This window comes from Notechis scutatus, chromosome 2 (assembly GCF_049901735.1).
Source record: "Notechis scutatus isolate UNSWTSFEM ecotype Mainland chromosome 2, rNotScu1.2, whole genome shotgun sequence".
Lineage (NCBI taxonomy): Eukaryota > Metazoa > Chordata > Lepidosauria > Squamata > Elapidae > Notechis > Notechis scutatus.
In genome coordinates, this window is record NC_142010.1 from 153,507,705 (window position 1) to 153,529,308 (window position 21,604).

Here is a 21,604-nt window from a genome sequence, read left to right on the forward strand (position 1 = left end):
GAAAACAACATGTAATAATTTCTCAACAGACCATACCATTCCTTGCTTGTCAGTCTGTTATCCTTATTTGGTAGTGGTGCAATAAGCAGAAAAAAAGCTACCCCTCATTTATAATGCAATATACAGATATATAAAATTAGACAATTTTTTTGTGTCTACTTGGTGCCTTAAAAAAAAAACACCACACACACACACACACACAAAACAGAAAGTAAATCCCCAAACAAAAAAGATTTAGATCTAACGTTAAACTCTACACATTACTGGATAATAATTGAAACTGACAAGAAGTTTATTTTCACTTGACACAGAAACATCAGGTGGTTCACAATGCTAACAAGGTAAATCCCTCTTGCGCAGTCTCTCAAACTCCAGGCACTATCCACATGTGTCTTCAGGATGAGCTGGGTGGAAGTGGGCAGAGCTAGGAGCAAAGATAGTCACTTTGTATCCCTGTAAATAAGCAGTTTGCCAGTGAAGCTACTACTGATGTAATGCACTCTGGAAAAGCAGCTAGTTCCAACAGCATCTTTAGAAGGAATGGTGGGAAGAGGCCAGACTTCTACTCCTGCTCTACTTTCTCAATCCTTTCTTTGGGTTGAACTAGATTTTGGTGGAAGACCCAGGTCTGTAAGCAGCTGCAAAGCGGAGCAAGATGAATGCCATATGCAGCAAATAAATGTTCATGTGCTGGGAAGAAGGCAGGGAGAGTCAGAAAAAAAAGCAAGCAGAATTAAAACGTTTTGCTTGCCTGCTGCTTTTCTGGTGCAAAACTGCCTCTCTAACAATCACTTTGTAGCAATCAAGCAGCAATCCTGGTCTGCCTACAAGGATCTAGTTTGGCTCTTACTGACAAAATGAACCTTCAAGTTCCCACCCTACATCACAACTGAAGGAAGGGAAATGGTGTAAAAGTGTCACCTTTTGACTTGTTTGGAATGTCAAGACATATGAGATTTAAAAAAACCCTGTGGTTTTACAAGTTTTTCAAATCCAGGTAATGATAGATTAGACTAAGTACAATATGATGATTTTAGCTGATATATGGGTACTGATATTCTAATTTGAATTTTTGTTTCAAATTCCATACATGTTCATAGGTATGCTTAAAGATACCCCAAAATCTTAACGTTTGAAGCTTCTTTTAATATCCCCATCTAACCCCATATTAAATTTAACCCCTTCTTAAACTATTTGCAAGACACTGTTAAAATCATGTGATCTCAATGGGCTTGTGGCTCTACTGTCCACCCAAGTAGGAAGAAAGCAAGAAAGACTATTATTCTCTCTTGGCTTTAAAGTGCATTATTCTCCCCCATGAAAATGTAAAAAAAAAAAAAAAAGAGGGAGAGGTATTTCTATCATGAGGGCCACTGACTGCCTCAGCAATGAGCATCAAGAAACAGCTGGGAAGGGACATGGCAAAGAGCTGCCAACTTTTTACATAAATCAGTCACCTAATCTTTTGAAAGTTACATGGCTGGGAGAGTGCCAAAGCGCCTCACATGAGGGCAAAAGCTACATTTTCTAAATAATCTTTGCCAAATAAGTAGGAAGGCACGAGGCTTTCAATACTCCCAACAGTAAACTAAACTAAAGGAGATCTGTCTATGGGTATATATTAAGTTCAGAAGGTTCAAAAGCTAAAAACTTCAAATGCTGAGCATATCTCCTGCAGAACTACAGCCCCATTTGTAGTCTCAGCTATACACTACAGTATTATGAATCCTAAAAAAGACACTGGAATGCAGCAATACCCTATATTATAGGGACAGGACTAAACTGACACAACACGCTTGCTTAGCCATAAGCTTGTTCTAGTCTGAACTGGAATTGTGGTTCCCATGTTTTAGGGCATAAGTGCAGGCAGCTACATAAAGCAATCTTCTCCATGACTGCTATTTCTTCCATCATCCTCTTCCCAAGCATTTTTTTTCCTATCCAACCTAATTCCTGTTATTAGAATTCTTCCCAAGAAGAATGTGTTTATGAATGAAAATGTTTGTATAAGCAGGTATCCAGTGCACTATTGGGGGAACAAAAGATGAAGGCATTGTCACACAAGCTCCACTCATGTACAAGTATTGTGATATTGCACATATGAAAGGGGTGTAGCTTGCATTGTAACTGTGGCACTCTAAGCCCAGCTTGAGCATGCTTTTCATCCTGCAAACCTGTATGTATCAGGCTGTAGGAGTAAATTGCAGGAAATAATATTTAATCTATCCTCTTCACATGATTTTTTTTTAAAAAACTATAAACAGATTTGTTACCACTACATCCAGCTTGGGCTTCAATTATAACCCAACTGATATTTTTTTAAAAAAAACCAATATTCCAATTGGAAAGATTGCTATCACTATTGTTTATTCTTGATGTGGCTCTGTGTTTCAAGCTGGACAAGCTAAGGCGCTGTTTTACCATGATATTCTTCTGTAGAAACTTTCATGATGTGTATCTATTCAATTAAACTTTGACTTCCAAGGATAAGTGCTCTGTATTAAACCGTCAAAATGTATCTGTCACACTTTCAGCTCTGACATATGTCTGTATATGTTTACTATTTTAAAAAAAGTCCCATCAGAAGTGACCCCAAAGTGGAATGAAATGTAAGGTTCTGTTCCATTTACCAAAACAATATCATAACTTAGAAAAATTAGTACATGATAGAATACATGCAGACTTAGAAGCTGGAACAAGAGGGACAATAATTCACTCTAGATTTCTCAATCAAGTGCAAAGCCTTAGAAATCCCCAAATGCATCCCTAAAGTGTACTGCATTTTCCCCATCTCTTTCCCACAGGGTAGGATATTTATTGTGGTTTGGAAAACTAGATGGGAAACCCCCTCCCTGCCAAAATAATTTTGTGCCTTTTTTAACATTGAGGAAAAGCCCTTAAAGAGTTTAAATTGTTGCAAAGTAATTTCTTCCTTTTTTCCCCCTTGTGCGTGCTTCTTTACATTTTCTATCAGGTTTCCATATGTACTTCTCAGCACAGAGACATCATTCCAATAAATAATGAGCTAGTTTCAGATTGTTTATGCTTTCTGGTGGAAAGGGTATTCATCATTTAGCCACAGATTGTATCCTAAATTCTAATGATTAAGAAAGAGGATTGGTTTTTATTCTTGATAAAGAAAGAAGAGAAGCCAGCCCCAACCTTATTGCAAATCAAGGAGAAGAAAAAAATAAAACTTTCAGCTCTGATTACGCTATAAGAAGCTAAGAAAAAAATAAATTCATGTTGCTGCAGGGCTAAATCTCATCAGTCTTCCTATAGAGAAAACTGAATCTTTTTCTTATGAACAGAACATATTCTAAGGCTAATAACTTCACTTTGGCTGCTTATGCACAAAGAATTTTTATTCCAATGTCTGGTACATAGGCAAGAACAGAGAAAAATCATCATCCATGCCAATGAGGCTCTCCAAGGTCTCAAACAGACATGACTCCTGAGAGCCTACAGGGTTATGTATGTATGTATGTATGTATGTATGTATGTACACATATGACTGCAGGAACTCCAATTTTGCTAATAAAAATGTAATTATTCATCCCTCTCAAAATAATTTTCCTGTTCTAAATTTTGCTGTTCCTGCAAGCAAACTGCTATACTAGAAAGGGGGGGAAATGCCATTATAGGAATCTCTATTTTTCTCCCAGTAACAACTTGTAAAGGGTAAGAGGGCACATATTTAGATGGTAAAAAGCTACTCCTCTGAATACTTTGACTTTTAGAGTGCTAACTTCTTGATAAAAATAATTATCACAGATATCAGGATGTATGTCTATTAGAGTCCTCAAAGACCCATGAAACAAGATGGGACTTGTTTTATCATTTCACACCACTGGGGGAAAAAAAAAGCTATTTAAGATAGCTACTTTCTGCCTAGATTTTGACTGGGACCCAGGCTTCCTTTCTTCTTATTGAATTATTTTCTACAGTCCACAAAAGGTAGGGAGAGTCACTAGATTACTTCTGTGCTACATATTCACTTAAGTAAAAATAAGCGGACTAGCATGGCCAATGTCCTTCCCCTTCCCACACTGAGTGCTGTTTTCTGCTATTAGGAAGGAAAAAACAGACCTTAATTGCCAACAAAGTCTCATACACAATAAAACGCTACACTTCTGCTGAGCCCTACTTTCCTGGGGAGAGAGGCGATATGTGCTCAACAGCCTTGGAAGAGCTTGGTTGTCAACTGTAGGGATTATTATTTGAAGCAACTAGGCTTCTCAATTCAGCCATTGCCATGTACCAATCCCACAAAGAATTACAGGTAGTTTTACACACATTGGGCTACTTTCCTGAACGAGAAGTAAGGTGGAGAGGTGAGCCAGTGTTCAGTCCAATGCCCCATTTGATACACACAGGCACACACTGTACATCCTTCACGCCACTGCCCCCTCCCCCCACCACAAACAATTGGACAAAGGCCTTCATTAGTGCAAACAGTTTCCTAAGCTAACATCATTGACAGTAACTGGAAGAACTTCTCTTTTTAACTCTTAGCATGTGACAAGCTCACACACACATGCCATTTCAGCACATTCAGATTGTTTCAACAAAATCAAAGGCCTCTCCTTTCAGGATTGACACAGGAAAGGAGGACATCAATACAAAGCTGCACCTAGTATCCCAGTGGTCTCTTAGCAGCATAGCTATTCTTGGGGGGAGGGGGGGGAAAGAGAATATTCTTCCTAATTGCTGGCCTAAATGGCAGATGAGGGATATTAGTTCCCCAATATACCACAACCCTATTTCTCTCTCTCTCTCTCTCTCTTTCATGTGTACACATGCGCACACAGCCTACTGGAAACTACAGAACTCCAACTAAGACTGGACAACTACATTACATGGCACTAGGGAGGTGGAGTGGAATACATACGTGAGCCCCTCTCCACCTGATCTGTTGATGGGGCCTCTATAATATGGAGGGCAAACAGGATCAGGGCAACAAGCCAGAATTTGAAGCTATTTCTCCTCCGCCAAACAGCTTGCCTTGTCAGTAGTATTCTCAGCAAAGCATGGCAGAAGGAGCCAGGCAGATGGGGAGAGGGAAGAGTGGGCCCCAGTTCTGTAGAAAAAGTGCAAAGTGGCTTCCAGCCCTGGGAGGCATGTTTCTGTACCCCACACTGTGCTTGTCTGTATTAAAAATGGGAGGAATGAGGGACACAGAGGGATAGTTTGGGGGTAAGCTGATTGATTGAAAGCCAGGGCATTGTGGGAAAAGAGAATTCTACCTGGCAGCTGCCTGGAGTCTCATTTGGGTGTGTGGGGCTGAGAGTGCCTGTTCCTCTCTTTGTTACCTCTGGCGCTCACTTGCTCACTCACCCCCCGCAAAGTCAGCTGACCCGCTCTGACACAGGTGTCCTGGTGTCCACGGCCTCGTCCCTGTTTGTAGGCCGGGACAAGGCCGTGGAGGACGACACAGTATCTTTGCGCTCATGTTTGTAGGACACAGCTGTGCCACCAGATTGAGTCTTAGGTGGCTCTTTAGGACAGCCATCACTTTCTGGAGCCCTCTCCTCTTTATAGCTCTTGCTGCTCAAGTCCTGGGGCTCAACTGGAAGGCTCTTGCTGTCCTTAGGGCTTTCAGGGGACTGAGCAGGGGAGGTGCCCTGGGGCTCCAAAGATGGCTGATGGGGAGGGAGGTGCTGATCCTTCTTGCCAGGAGAAGAGGAAGGGGCGGGGGTTGACACAGCATTGCCACCCCGCCCTTTAGGGCTGCTTTCTTTGCTGCGGCGCCCTGGGCTCTTGGCAGCCATTCGCTGTCCTTTGGAACTCCATTCCCCTGTGTTGCTTGGAGGAGGAGGAGTTGGCTTGGTGATCTCTATACTGACAGTTTCACGTGTCTTACGTTTCTTGATAGGCAATACTGTCTCCCGGACTGCCTGGATGACTGGCTCCTTGATTGTTTTCTTTTTAGCTTCGGCAATAGCTGCTACTGCACTGCTGCCTGGCTTTCGTCCCCGTTTCTTAGGTACAGCCTGGGGATCCGATTCAGGTTTCCGTTTACGTCCAGGACGCTTGATAACCATGACCTGTGCTGAGGTGGTAGCCCCACCTGTTCCTTCTGCCTTTGCTCCCATTGAAGATGACTGCAAAGGCATCTTGACTAGCAGCTTTCCCGAACTCTTCTCAATTACCCTTTTCACCTGTACACCTTCTGAAGCAGTTCCTCTAGGTTTGGTAGAGCCGCTACCTTTAGGTCGACCCCGTCCGCGGCCTGTGCCAGGAGTTTTAGGGGCTTTAGTTTTCTTAGGAGGCTTCTGTTCTCGTCGTGAGGGGCTCCCGCGCCCAGTCACCGTGAAATCAAAATCATTAGGATCCAGCGAGGTGTCTCCCACCTTCTCAAAGTAGGTGATGAGCTCAACTTTAGAACGAAAGGCCTTGCCTTGGGGGCTGCAGTTTCGGAACCAGAAACATGAGAAAGAACAAAGGGGTGGGGGGGGGAGGAGAGAAAATTAGTGGTAATTCACCAGAGATACACAAGATAGATTATCAGATATTTTCTTTAAAAAAAACAAACCTCATCTTGGAAGAAGTTGAAAGAGTCCTGTGCAATGATTCTGTAATCTATAATATACTCTATCCATCAAACATCACATTGGAAATAACCACTAATAAGGGGGTGTTGAGATTTTGCTTTGTGTTGAGCTCTATTTCCCCCCACTCTTGTATCATGTAGCTCTGATGTGAAAGCTAATAGAAAATAAAGGAGAGCAATTAATACATTGCCTATTTGGATTCCCCCCTAATACTTTTAATAATAAGAGCTTTGAAAGATGGTTCCTACAGCTAGCACTCAGAAGGCATTATGCCACTGTTCTGCCTTTTCTTTTTAATGGGAGTTACAAAGACTTGATGAAAGACAGTTTAATATCTGAGCTCCCCTGTAAAATTCTGTGAAAAAGACGATGTCAATGCATTATCAAAGTTTTGTCTAGAAGCACAAGTAGTCCTCGACTTACAACTTGTTGTTTAGTGATCATTCAACATTCCAATGGGTCTACCTGGGGGCTAGTTACAACCCAACCCAGATTTGAAGTTACAGGAGTTGCCACCCCTTGGAGTCACATGACTGAACTTTGGGCACTCAGCAAAAAGGCCATATTTACAGACGTGTGAAGTGCCTGACCTCATTTTATGAGTTTTGTCCAAAACCAGCATTTACTTCCAATTTTAGGTAATACTGAGTTCATAGTGAACCAGTAGCTTGCTTAACCACCTCAGCAACTGCTTAATGACTGGTCATAAAATTGGGCTGGTCATGTGACCAACCCACCATTTAACAACTATTACAACTTACATTAAATCAAGGATTTACTGTATTCTTGATTGCTAATCCTATATCTAAAATAGCATCATTTTTCTCAGAGACTGATGAGAGATGTTACAAAGAAAAAGATGCACAAAATCTATTTTATGTTTTCAGAAAAAAATATAGAGGAAAAGAAGCAGGTTCTTGTCATGTGAACTTGGCAATAAACAGCATTACAGAGTGCCTGAATTTATAATGTGTTCATATATATACTGACATGTATGTCATACAGGTAAATTCCCTCCACCTATCTGCCCCCACACATAGTATGAAAATTCAGATATGATGAGGTTGATAGAGCCCTTGCTAAATAACGTAACATTTTGTTAGGATCCTTGTTCTGTATGAAGAAATTCCTTCAACACTGATTTTATTTATGCTGATTTTTAGCAAAAAAACAACTAAAAATCTCAGATAGCATAGGATAGCATAGGATAGAATAGGATTCTTTATTAGCCAAGTGTGATCAGACACACAAGGAATTTGTCTCCAGTGCATAAGCTCGGTGTATATATAAACAGCTTGCAACAAGTCATAGGTCATAAATTATAGTTACAATCATTCATAATAAGTTACAAAAACAATTGATAATTCGTAAGAAACCAATAGGAGAAGATAGTAGGAAAGATGAGAAGTTTATATGGCAGGTTATATGGCATTTCTGTAGTACTTCCACTTTAATTTCATTACTTTTTTAAAAAAAAAAAGTTCCTGTAATAATCTCTAGTTAGGGAGATAAAGCCCTATGTCCATGCAGCAAAAGAGAAGTAGAATAATACCTTAACCCTTTCCTGACTGTGGTGAAATATGAGGCATTTTTCCCCACCGGAAGCATAATTACATATAAATATTTGGGGAATTCCATATGGCATTTAGGGTAGCCCCATATTAATTGTTAATGCCTTTTCTTCTTTATGTTACATTTACTCATATGTACAAAATGCCTGACTTCTACAAAATGCCTGACTTCAATTACATGTTCATTGTATTCACCTCTTCCTGAAAATCCCAATTGGAAGATTGATAGTAATTTCTTGAACGTGACCAATCTTTCTGTAAAATTATCCTGTGTTAGTTTTTTTTCCATTTGTGTATGCCTATATGGCAAGACAACAGGTACACACTGCATCAGATGCCAAGAATATATGAAGATACAGTTAGAGAGCACTTATCTGAAATTTTTTTAAGCAGCTTATCTTTTTCTGACAGCAATAACCTCCGCAGCTGCAATGCAATTCCAGGAAAATGTTCATTGTTATTTGGCTTAAGGAATTGCTACGTTTACACTCCCCTATGCTCCAGAGGATGATTTTAATATCTGAATTCTGCACAGTCCTAGCATGGAAGTCTTTTCATTCTAAACTTTGACATGTTGTTTGTTGTTTGGTAAAAAAAATGTAAAGGAAGTGATGTTCGTGTTAATTAGTGAATTATAGACCAATTCATAAGCAACAGTACTATTTAGCTTAGAGAAAAAAATATAGGATTGCAGAAAATAGTTGTCAATAATTTAGAAATTAAGTCATATGGATATCTCACAAGGACTAACAAATCCAGAAAAAAAGGATGTGGAAAGGTCTGTATTTCCTATATCTATATACTGCTAAAATTCTTGTGCCTCTGTTTGTAATCTTCAATTAGCCCAAATGGTGCATTATAGCACAAACATTTTTGAATCCAGATACCTCAAATATGATAAATTAAAGAACTTTCACAAAATTCAGAATCCATGCAATTGAAATTTCTAGCATCTTTACACCAGTTATATTTGCAAAGCTCTGGGTGCTGCAATATTACTACAATTAGTCACAATCACATGATTGTAATTTTTGACACTCCCTGCCAGCTTCCCACAAGCAAAGTAAATGGGCTTGGTAGAAGTTACTCTGAACGCCCTTTCTATCTATGCTGCGAGAGAGTCCAGGATGGGTTGACTCCTTCCTATGACGTCATTTAGCTGAGTCTGTACTAAGATATAAAAGCTAGCCCCTGGAAGAGACCCCAGCTTTGGCGAAGATCCTTGACAGACTGAAAGGTGTCTCTGAAAGCACAAATGAATACAGAAATATGACTTACCCTCTCCGGATGAATCAAGGGAGGGGCTGGGCTCTCTCACAGCACAGATAGAAAGGGCGTTCAGGGTAACTTCTACCAACGCCCATTCTCCTCCATGCTGCATCGAGAGCCCAGGATGGGACATACCAAAGCTTGCATGTCCACGGGTGGGTCCTCGTCCAACTCATCACACCGACTGTTGAACCACTCGTTGAAGCACCCGTCTGCCGAAGGCTGCAGTTGCCGAGGCAAAGACATCCAGACGGTAGTATCTGATGAAAGGAGACGGAGATATCCACGTGGCCGCACGACAGATCTCCTCCATGGGTGCTTGGGTCGCCCAGGCAGCCGAAGTGGCCGCGTTTCTGGTAGAGTGCACTGTCAGACCTCGAGGAACCGGAAGGACCGCAGCTTTGTAGGCCTGCTCAATGCAAGATCTGACCCACCTGCTAATAGTAGAAGAGGCCTTGTGCCCCAAGTGAGAAGGGAAAAGGAAACAAAATGGCTTCAGACTTCCTGAAGGAGGAAGTGCGCTTAATGTATATTCTAAGAGCCCTACCTACGTCTAGCGAGTGCCACTGCTGCTCTAAGTCATGGTGCGGGAGGGGGCAGAAGCCAGGCAACATAATGTACTGGGACCTGTGAAACAGGTGTTAACCCTTGGAATAAATGAGGGGTCCAGACTGAGGACAACCCTATCATCGTGAAAGGAACAAAGGTCCTGTCTGATGGAAAGAGCAGCGAGCTCGGATACCAGCCTGGCTGAAGTGATGAAAACGGGGAACACTACCCTCAGAGTCAGGAAACGGGGAGACAATGTTCTAAGGGGTTCAAAAGGGGGCTTTGTAAGGGCATAAAGGACCACATGAAGATCCCAGGAAGGATACCTGTGAACCACCGGAGGGTGCAGGTTGGAAGCCCCTTTCGAAAACCTGACTGAAGGGTGATGGGATAAGGAAGGAAGCAAACCCCATGAAAGAACCAAGGAGAGGGCCTCAACCTGCCTGCGTAAAGGTGTTGGGAGCCAAACCTTTCTCCAGATCATGCTGAAGGAATCTAAGACCCTCTGCCAACTGGGCTAAAGCGGGAGAGAGATACCCTCCCTAAGGCACCATCAGGAAGGGCCTTCCAGGTGGCATCATAGATGCGCCTTGTGGGAGGTTTGCGAAATGCCAGGATAATGATGATGACCCTTTCAGGAAGATCAGCCACCTCTAGCCGCTGCCGCTCAAGTGCCACATGGTCAGCTTGAGCCACTGGGGCTCTGGGTGGAGCAGAATCCCCTGATGAAGGGAGATTAGATGGGCTTGGATCCTCCAAGGAGAAGCCACCGACAGGTTGACCAGGTCCGCAAACCAGGGCGTCCTTGGCCAATAGGGTGCCAGGAGGAGGGGCTCCGCTCGTTCCTGCAACATCTTCCGAATTACTGCCAGAATGATGGGAGCAGGGGAAAGGCATAGAGGAGACTTTTCGGCCATCTGCACCGAAGGGCATTGGTCCCCTCCGCTTCCTGGCAAGGAAACCTGGTGAAGAATCTGGTGACCTGGGCAATTTGAGGAGTTGAGAAGATCCACCTCCGGCATTCCGAAACTGAGGGAAAGATATCTGAATAGAGAAGGAGGAATAGACCATTCTGCCTGGTCAACTAGGCTCCTGCTGAGCCAGTCGGCCTGGGAGTTGTTGATCCCGGAGAAGTGGTCCGCCGAGATCGACAACAGGTGTTGCTCTGCCCATAACCCCAACCGTAGAGCCTCTCCCATGAGGGCTCTGGACCTCGTCGTCCCGTCCCCCCACCCCGCTGGTTTGTCAGGAGCCATGGCGGCCATGTTGTCCATAAGGACTAGAACATGAGAGCCGGTCACTGAGTGCCTGAAATGCTTGAGAGCTAGAAAATGGCTCTGAGCTCTAGCCAATTTATGGGAAGGGCTTGCTCTGACCTGGACCAAGGTCCTGAGCATATGGGAACCCCAACCCAGGAGGCTGGCATCGGTGGTTATCACTAGCCTGTCTGGGACCCTGAAAAGGAGTCCCTTCCAGATTAACGGGGAACACCACCAATTGAGAGACCTCCGGATTTGTGGCGGGAGCGGGACCTTGATGGATGAATGGCTGGTTCCTGCTCGTTGGTAGGGAAGCAGGAACCATTAGAGAGGACAGGAGTGGAAAAATCCGTGGCTTTGGAGATGACAGGATAATTTGCAGATCCCGATGGGCTGCATGGATGAAGGAGGACAGAATCAAAATGTTGTCCAAGTAGCATTGGATCCTCACTGGAACAGAAAGCAGAGATGCCATCAATGCTGCCAGAACCTTCGTGAAGACCCTTGAAGCCGATAAGAGGCCAAAGGGAAGTGCTCGATACTGGTAATGGGTATTCTGATAACAGAAATGGAAAAACTGGCAATGATGAGGCCAAATGGGGATGTGGAGGTAAGCCTCCATGAGATCAGTGGAAGAGAGGAGATCGCCCTCCCAAATACTCTCTAAAATAGAATGTAGAGTCTGCATTTTAAATAGCCTGTATTTTACAAATTGGTTGAGAAATTTTAGATCCAGGATGGTTCGCTACACCCCCTGAGGCTTTGGGAACAATGAAAGGCGAGAATAAAGCCCACATCCCCATTGAGAGGGGGGAACAGGTTTGAATAGCTCGGATTTCAAGGAGTTGAATGGCCTGATTCATGAAGTCTTGCCTTGAAATGTCCCGAGAGACAGGACAGATCAATATTTTTTTAGCGGGGGTGCATTAGGAAGTGCAATTGTAATCCTGACCTAATAGTGCTGAGCACGCAGGCATCCACCATTGACTCCTCCCATTTGGAGGCAAAGAAGGCTAGGCGACCTCTGATGGGTGGGGAGAACGAGGGATTACTTAGAGCGACGGCAGAAACGACCCCTACCCTCCCGAAAGGGCTGTTTACCAGTATAAGGAGCTGGGCGATAGTCAGCTCTCTTCCCAGAGGAAGAGAGAATTTTACGTTTATCTCTGGTTTCGATGAGATATGGTTCCAGAGCATCGCCAAAAAGCTTATCGCCCGCGAATGGAACTGAAACCAGCTTCCATTTACGGCGTGACTCCGCCTGCCAATTTCTGAGCCATAACAGTCTTCTTGCTGCTACTGAAGATGCCATGGCCCTAGATGCAAATTTGGCGGAATTCCGCCGCTGTGATAATCTTATTAAGGCCTTGGTGAGACTGAAGGTCAGATGTAGGCAATCTAATCTGGAGTTGGTGCAGCCACAATATGGATGCCCACGTGAGAGTACCAGAAAATGGGAATGAGGCCAGAACCGGAATGTCAACAGAAGGCACTGCCAGGGAATTGTCCAGGGCTGCGCTGACGTTGTAGAAACGCTTATCTAGAGAAGATGCGCGAGGACCTGCCGAAGGGAAAGCGCACCGTTCCTTGACCATATCCAGGAACAAAGTGGGAAAAGGCAAAACCCCTGCCTGCACTACAGGCTTGGAGAAGAAGGAGTCTCCCTGGCTAGAGGGAATTCCTTGTGGCTCGGGAGCCACTTCCTCTGGCGACAGCTTGGCAGTGACCAAGGCCATGCTGAGTAATGGCCTGAAGAGAGGATTGAAGACCAATGCAGAGGATGTCTGCTTTGGGCAAGAGTTTCTTCCTCTGAAAGATTTTGGTCAAAGGTCTCGCCCTCTTCACGTTCTGAACGAAAGGAGTAACTGTGTTCAGATGGTGAAGCCCTTCCCTCCTCATCAACCTCCTCCTATTCTGGTACAGAAGAATGGACCCTGAAGTCCTGGGGCCTGTGTAAATCAGGATGATGAGGCAACTTATAGATTGAGAAGGGAGAGGGCCTGAACCCTTTCCAGGGATCGAAGGATTTGCTTGAAGCCTTCAGCCAATCCCTGCCTAATGGCCAAAGAGACAACATCTTGGATATCCCCTGGTCTATGCTCAAAGGTAGGGGGCAGAAGGCCGAAGGCCCACTGCTGAGGGAGTGAAGGTGGCTTCAGGCCTAGATTGAGAAGAGGTTCGAGGCCTGGAGGGAGGGGGAGGAGCATAGGGCCCAGAAGCCTGTTGGAAATAAGGCCCAGATCGGCTTAGATCCTGAAGATCATTGTACTGCAAAAGCCTCAGGAGACAGGCTCATAGATAACTTCTCCTCCCCTGGGAGGGCTTGGCTGGGGCACACAGGTATGATCTGAAACATGCTGTAGTTGCACTTCCTTCTGTTGAATAGTTCTGTTGAACTGCCTCTCTAGGGCTACATGTCTGCGCTTTTCTGCCCTCAACTCCGCCTGAGTTGCCTTCTTAGGGGCTAGAGCCTTAGCTCTGATTTTAGCAGCCACCTCCCTCTGGACTGATTGGGTGTGTTGCCTACAACTTTTTCTCTTATTGGCTTAAGAGACTGTTCCACTAGGGGGGCGGCGGGGGGGGAGACTCTGCCTGACCCTTATATTGCTCCATTTGAAGAATAAAGGCTCTTACACTGGAAAGAAACTGTTTGTAATTTTTTTGTATTAAGCCCCTTAGGGTATAAATTGGCCCCAAGACTTACAAAATGGCCGCTCACCTCGTGGTGGAAGGCTTCAATCCAAGATGGCCGCTGACTATGGGAAACAGACTCCGAGATCGAAGAATTTCTCCTTAGGCTATAAAGAACCCCGAGTGACGTCAGCAAAGGAAAGGGCAGCCTCTGGCCATACGATCAGCTGGCTGACGCTGGTATCGGTTTGCCGATCACTTTTTACGACCGCTCAAACTGCAGGCGTGGGGGAAGTCTACAGACGCTGCCCAACTTGCCTGAACAACGCTGGCAACGCTGCTCCCAACCTTGCTTGAAACGAGGAAAAATGGCACTGAAGATCGCTCGTGAGTGTTATCTAACAGAAGCTTTCAGAGACACAGCTACTGACTGAAAGGAGCTGAGTCAAAAGCTGGGGTCTCTTCCGGGGGCTGGCTTTTATATCTTAGTACAGACTCAGCTATGACATCATAGGAAGGAGTCAACCCATCCTGGGCTCTCGATGCAGCATGGAGGAGAATAGCAAAGCCAACAAAAAGTTGGAAATTGTTTTTGCTCCCATTTTTTTTCCTATCAGTGGTCATTCTGTTTCTCCATTTAGGTAAGGAAATATCTCTGAAATGACCATTGGTCCAAATAAGCGATTAGCATACTGGCTAGGTCATTTTCAGACTAGTGTATTGTTCTATATTCAGAATAAGGCCTGCTGTCCAAAATCAAAGAGAAGTCTAAAACTTAGAATGAAATTGTGCACAAAAACATATACAATACAATATATAAATAAAAATAAATATGATAAATAAAGTCAATATAATGATAAAATAAAAAGAGCAGACTTTAACATGCAGAAAATCAGTGAGAGTTATGATCTCCTAAATCCCAGAAAATACAAAGGCTGGTTATAATTACACAAGAACGTAGAACATACTCAAATATATTCTCTCTCATATACTGAATCCAAATTGAAAGCTCTTAGACCAGAATGTAGTAAGCACATTTTCCCTTTTGAGTTTTGCAGAACAGCGCATGATGAGAGCAATATACTACAAACATACAAGGGCCATTGTCACTCACTTGATAAGATAGACGTCATACTTCCCCGCTGAGCGGCCAGATTTTCTCTGCTTGAGTTTGCGAGTCCAGCCCTCAGGCAAAGTGGGATCATCATACATGGGACCACGATCTCGGATGACAGAACGGCGCTGTTTTGGAGATGCAGAGGCTTCAGGTACAGCTGGAGCAGTTCCAGCTCCTTCCGACATTTCTGCCTTGCCTGCCTCAGCTGGCTCCACAGAGGGCTGGGCATGCTCATGTTCCTTTTCTTCTTTCCTCTCTTTCTTGACTTTTTTAGATTTGGAGGATTTGTCCTTTAGACCCTGTAAATCCTGGTCCTCAGACTTTTCTTCCCTGGAATAGAGAGAAAAAAAGATCTTGAATGTTTAGCATATTGTACAATATATTATCAGGACTGATAGGTGGAATAAGAACTCCCCTACAGCCAAAGTCACATTCATAAATTCTCTTTAACGTACATATATAGTATACCTTTAGAATGTTATTTTGGGACGATTTAAATAGGAAGAAGGAAACGCAATGTGTGACTTTTGAAATTCTTTCCAATCCCTTAAATGATAGCTGTTTTGAGCCATGTGACAAAAAGGTGGAAGGGGTTTGAATGCAACTGTTGCCTATCTCTCTTTGATACAAAGATGCAATGGAAGAACTTTTCTGAGTTTTCTTGTCTACAGTCTCCGGCCTCAGGTGGTCCATTTTCAAATTTGAAATGTTTGTATTTTATTTTGCAGACTTCTCCTTTCATATAAATTTGGTCCCATTCCTTTAAGTTTCTGAGGATCTATCCATAGGTAATCATTTTTTTTTTCAATACTTTATCGGGCTAGGAAGAATAAAAAAAAACAAGTGTGTTGCATACTTTTGGCAATAGCAGAGAAATACATTTGATTCAGTGGTGCCATAGCTCCGTAGGACTACAACAATCTGCTGTGTTCTTTTTGTTCGTTAAACATCTCTCAGAGATCACATACAAACATAACTATATTTTTCTGTGTGCGTATTCCAGAAATATCTTCCCCGAACAGCTCCAACTCAGACAGGTTTTATAATTCTACAGCTGGTTTAATTAAAACAGAGGAAGCCAGAAATTACTATTTTTGTCTGGTATGAAAAAGGAGTTCTTGCTAATTTCATATGTAGCAATATCACAACACGTAAACCAGGTTTTAGATTCTATGTAAAAATACACTTTTTTCGCTTCCATTCAATTATGTCTCGGAGACTGCCTGGACACATCCATGCGGTTTTCTTGGCAAATTTTTTTAAAAGTGATTTGCCCTTGCCTCCTTCCTAGGTCTAAGTGTGTAACTAGCCCAAGGTCTCTTAGCTAGGTTTATGCCTAGAGTGGGACAAGAACACACAGCCTCCTGGTTTCTAATCTGATGCCTTAACCACTACACCAAACTGGATCTCAAAGCACATATGACTCCATTTTTATTGAATATAGATTCATGATACTTCTCAACATTCTATCTTCCAGCTGTGGCATAGATAATATTTATTGCCATAACAGTCTGTAATGAAAAAGAAAATAATACATTATGTCAGCTTTCTCCAACTGTAGAATGGTAGGAAATGTCATATAATTCTAGAGAGCATTATGTTCCAAGTCTGGTAATGATGAAGCTGACCTCAATTCCTGATTATTACATGGACAAAATTATGTAGCCACTGCCTTCTTTCAAAATGTTTTTTTTTTTGACAATGTAGCAGAGTAACATATAATGCTGTTTATTAACATTTTTAAAATATGTTATTGGTTTGTAATGTGTGTAACCTAAATAGCAATATAAGCATATTATGCAGAATATTGGCTGACCTTGTTTCTTCTTCAGTTCAAGGGCTGCAAGTTGACAAATTTTGTTAAGCCAACCTAATAAGCACTAACACTTAATTAATTATTATCCCACCTGTATTATTTTTACAAATAACTTAAGGAGGCAAACATATGCAACACATCTTTCTCCTATCATATTTTCCCACAACAACCCTATGAGGTAAGTTGGGTGGAGAAAGAGTGATTAGCCCAAGTGTACTGAGCTGGCTTTCATGGTGAGGCAGAACTAGAACTCATAGATTTCAGCTTTCTAACCTGGTGCCTCTACACCAGTGGCCCCCAACTTTTTGGACACCAAGGACCGGTTCTGTGGAGAGAGGTTTTTTTCGCAGACCAGAGGGAGCATGGTTTCGTGTGCTGCCTCCACCCCACAGGTGGGACTTTGCTTGTTTGCACAGACTGGTATGTTGCAGACTGGTGCTGGTCCATGGACTGGGGGTTGGGGATCCCTGCTCTAGACCAACATGTATTCTTTCATAAGCATTTATGGACTACTATGAAGAGCTTTCTGTCTCTAGTCTTTTAAGAAGCGATTAGATAACCACCTCTCATACACAGTTTAAATGGTTTTCGAGCACATTGCAAAATGTTGGTTTTAAAATTTTGGACCTTTTGTCCCACCCAGCGTTATACTTCTATGATGTTTTTCAACAGTCCAAGCTTGATATATCCAATGTTCTTCATAAATTTAGAAATTCCAGATATAGCCGAATAAAATATTAGCATCTTTCACCTTTAACTGCCTTCCAAGAGCCCAATTCACCATGATAATCCAATTCTGATCCATCTAATAGGAATTACAAGTGGAGCCAACTGTTACATATATTATAAATTCTTAAAATTTATTAATGTCTCCAGCACAGAAAGAATGTGAGCCTATCTTTTCTAAACTCTCTTTTAATAGGTCCAATAGACTATAGAGATTTTATTTATAAGTTCTAGGTTGTAAGACACTTATCAAATATTTTTTCTCAAACAATTGTTTGGGCAATATCAAATATTCAAATTTTTAATAATCATGTGATTGCAGGGCACTTTGAAAGCAGTTTATGTACAAACAGGTTGCCAAGCACCTAGATCCTGATCATATGGCCATGATAAGTAATATTATATGATTGTATTATACATGAAGAAATACTTTACTAAGTGTTAAGAATTTATATTAACTGTTGATGAATGATAATAAATGACTCGTTGTTAATTGGACAAAGATTTTAATTAACCATGGCTTTTCAAATAATTTTAAGTTCCATTGTAACAATTGTTTGACATGAAGCACTAGACTGGAATCTACTCACCTTAAAGCTGGACGTCAGTAGTTTCCAATCTAGTGCTTCATGTCAAACAATTGCTACAATGGAACTTCAAATTATCTTAAGATGTCTTAAGAAGAAATAAAACATAAAAATGAATATAAAATGTAAAATAAAGCCATCCCCAGCCACACTTGCTATCCCAAACCAATGTTTATCCTGACATCCCAACATCAATTGAAATACAATTTTTCCTCTTCCCATCTCATTATTCACCATGCATAGGTGCTTTAAAGGAATTTGGCTAGTCACACAACTAGAGAATTTCAGATTAACTTCCATGAATTTCTCCCTGAGTTATGGTAATGGCATCTTCCAAAGCTCTTACATTTTTACTTAAAAGAAAATGTGTGCATCAGGTGTGGATTGTGGCAGGTCTTTACAGTATTAGCAAAGGTCTGGCTTTGATAAATGATGAAAAATAACACAAAAACAACAAGAACCCTTATGCAATCAAGAATAAGAACCTTTTGGGAGAAATTGCTAACTCCTTGATATGACATGTGTTTATTTAGTCATGTATGCTTTGTCTTTCTTCCACATACATAACTCTTAATAGTTAGCAGCTTCTTATTTGGCTGGATTACAGTCTCATTCTTCAGATTTCATCAAATGTGAAAGCCATTTTGTTTAATCACTTCAAAGATTTCAGGTCTATGATTCTAAATTCTTAATGGAAGCTCATAGGAAAATCAGATTATGTTGAAAATTGTTTCAGGAACAACAACCATTTGTTTAAAAATAAGCTTTAGCAACAACTGAAACAGTTTAATATATATGTAGCTGAATACCAACTTTCAAAAAATATTTTTATTGCTTAATTAATAACAAAAATGCTTAAAAAGTAAAAAATATGACAAAGAAAATGTTGATAAATGATTTCCACAGTAAACAGTTATAATTCTATCTATACTTATCTAATATGAATATTATTCAAATATATATGTTAAACAATACATTGCACTAGCCCTCTAAAATTCTTAGTGGTAGATAAGTTTTTCTTTATCCATTATAAATTTTGTAAACTATATACTTTACCAATCATTCCAATACACATACACATGCAATGTTTGCCTGCTAACTCCCTGTTTATCTCTTTACAGCAGGGATATCAAACTCACGTTGTCATGGTGACATCATGTGATGTATTGGGACTTTTTTTCTGTCACTAAACCGGGCATGGGCATTGCCAGCGCACAATGCATCCGGCCCGTAGCCAGGAATTTGACAGCCCTACTTTTCAGGATGAGATGATTGATCAAGTTACACCTAGAAGTAACCTCTCACCTTGGGATAGTTAAGCTGAATAAAGCACAGACTGAGGTAAACATCTTAATTTTGTCTTAAACAAAATTTAAGTACTGCTGAAAGGTAAGGATTTCAGCTGAAAAAAACAACAGAAGTCACCTATACTGTTAAACTCAATTATGGCTCAATATTACAAATCAAATGAGTTTATTATAGTTCTAAGACCAGATACAATAAAATATCTAACAGTAGAACTGTTAAATACCCAACACAAAACAGAAAATTATATGTATAATAGGATCTAAAATGGACTAAGAAGAGATACAATAAAGTAATAAAATATTAGTATATGAAATTCCAAGCTTAACTAATGGTGCAGAATATTGTACAGATGGCAGCACAAAAAAGGGATACTTAGAGAAAATAATTTTGAGTTGTCTGAAAGTAGTAAAATTAAGTGGAAATCACATTCCCTATGCAGAAGTGTCTTCAACATTAGATAAATGAAATTCTGTCTGGAGTCCTTAAACAAGGAACAGCACAATAGCACGTGGCTTAGTTTCTATTGAGCCATCTCAACAGGAATGTAACCAAAGATACATAGGAGTACCCTTAAAATATCCAAAATGGTCTGCTGAGGGCACTGAATGGCTAGTTGAAGGCCTTACAATATTTCAGAATTGTAATTGATGACAAATAGGAGACTGGAGCAAACCTCTTTGGAAGAATATGATAAATATTGGGGTGCAGCATCTTGCTTAAATTTGTTTGGATTTTCTATATCTATATAAAATTTGTTCTTTGAGGACAGTTCTAGCATTATCAGAACCCAATCTTATAACGTAAAGATATGTTGTGTGACAACTGTCCAATAAATAAACAAACAAACAAACAACTATATATCAACATTCCAGGACAGAGAAGGACCCGCACTCCAAGATATGTATCTGTTTAATCTGAATCCCATTCATTTGCCATTTGTGAATTTGATAATAATATTGGACAAATACGAAAACTTTGATTTTCTGGTATTTAATGGTAGCTTTTGTAAAGAATAAAACTAATGCCCTTTTTTCATTCCCAACTGTGAAATAGATATAAGTACCTCATTGGCCTACAGTAATGCTCGAATTACACAGTCAGCTAAAATAGGTGAACAATGGGCTGAAAGAGCAAGTGCTTGAATTATTGGATTTAAATACAGATTAAAAAGTAAAGGAGCTAATATCCAACCTTATCTTATATCTCTATAAATTGGGACTACTTTAGATAAATGTCCTCAATTTTCAGTAAGGTACTTGAGTAAAGCAGCCTAAAGCACACACACTGTTAAGAGAGAAGTTCCCTGGGGACGGGCTCCAGCTTCCAAGTCCGAACCTTTGGTCCCATTGTCTGACCCAGACTGGATCTGACATTATCCTGGGACACATATGTTTGCTTACATTCCTGAGTTCACTTAGTGACCACTTGAAGTTACAATGGCACTGAAAAAAGTGACATGATAGTTTTTCACACTTATGACCATTGCAGTCCTTGGTCACGTAATCAAAATTCAGGCGCTTGGCAACTAACTCATATTTATGACGGTTGGAGTGTCCCGGGGTCATATGATCACCTTTTGTGACCTTCTGACAAGCAAAGTCAATAGGGAAGCCAGATTCATTTAACAACCACTTTACTAACTTAACACATGCAGTGATTAACTTAACAACTGTGGCAAGAAAAGTCATAAAATGGGGCAACATTCACTTAATAAATGAATCACTTAGCAACAGAAATGTTGGGCTCAGCTGTGGTCATAATTTGAGGACTACCTGTACAGTAAATAAACACTGTGAACAACCTTGCTAGTGAATGGGAAGAATCTTATTCCGGAAACAATAACCTTTTTTCCCTAAATACCTGCACTTCACTTTTTATACCACAAGATGGTACTGAAGTCATAAAGAAACAATTCTTTTTCCTAGGCAACATTATAGTATTTATTCAGGCCCAAAGTACAATGACAAAGACAGGGGAGGGGGGCATGTTCTTCTCCCATTCGTTTTTAAGTGAATTATCAGGTCCAAACAAAAACTATAAACGGTAGAACACTTTTTCTTTTCCGTTTTTTTTAGAGGGAGGGAGGGAGGGAGAGAGGGAGGGAGGGAGGGAGGGAGGGAAGGAGGGAGGGAAGGAAGGAAGGGAAGGAAGGAAGGAAGGAAGGAAGGAAGGAAGGAAGGAAGGGCTTCTGAGACTTATAAAATATGGGAATTGGGT

General features: G+C 41.4%; 1 protein-coding gene across 4 annotated transcripts in view; it reads right to left on the reverse strand.

Annotated features, from left to right (window-relative positions):
* Positions 1-274: 274 nt before the first annotated feature.
* MECP2 (methyl-CpG binding protein 2) overlaps positions 275-21,604 on the reverse strand; it is a 110,500-nt gene continuing 89,170 nt past the window's right edge. For all 4 annotated transcript variants that reach the window (XM_087956883.1, XM_087956882.1, XM_087956881.1 and 1 more), the window contains 2 exons: positions 14,948-15,280; positions 275-6,408 (listed from right to left, as the gene is read on the reverse strand). In XM_087956883.1, the coding sequence (XP_087813009.1) occupies positions 5,349-6,408; positions 14,948-15,280 (1,393 nt within the window). In that variant the 3' untranslated portion in view covers positions 275-5,348. The remainder of the gene's footprint in view (positions 6,409-14,947; positions 15,281-21,604) is intronic.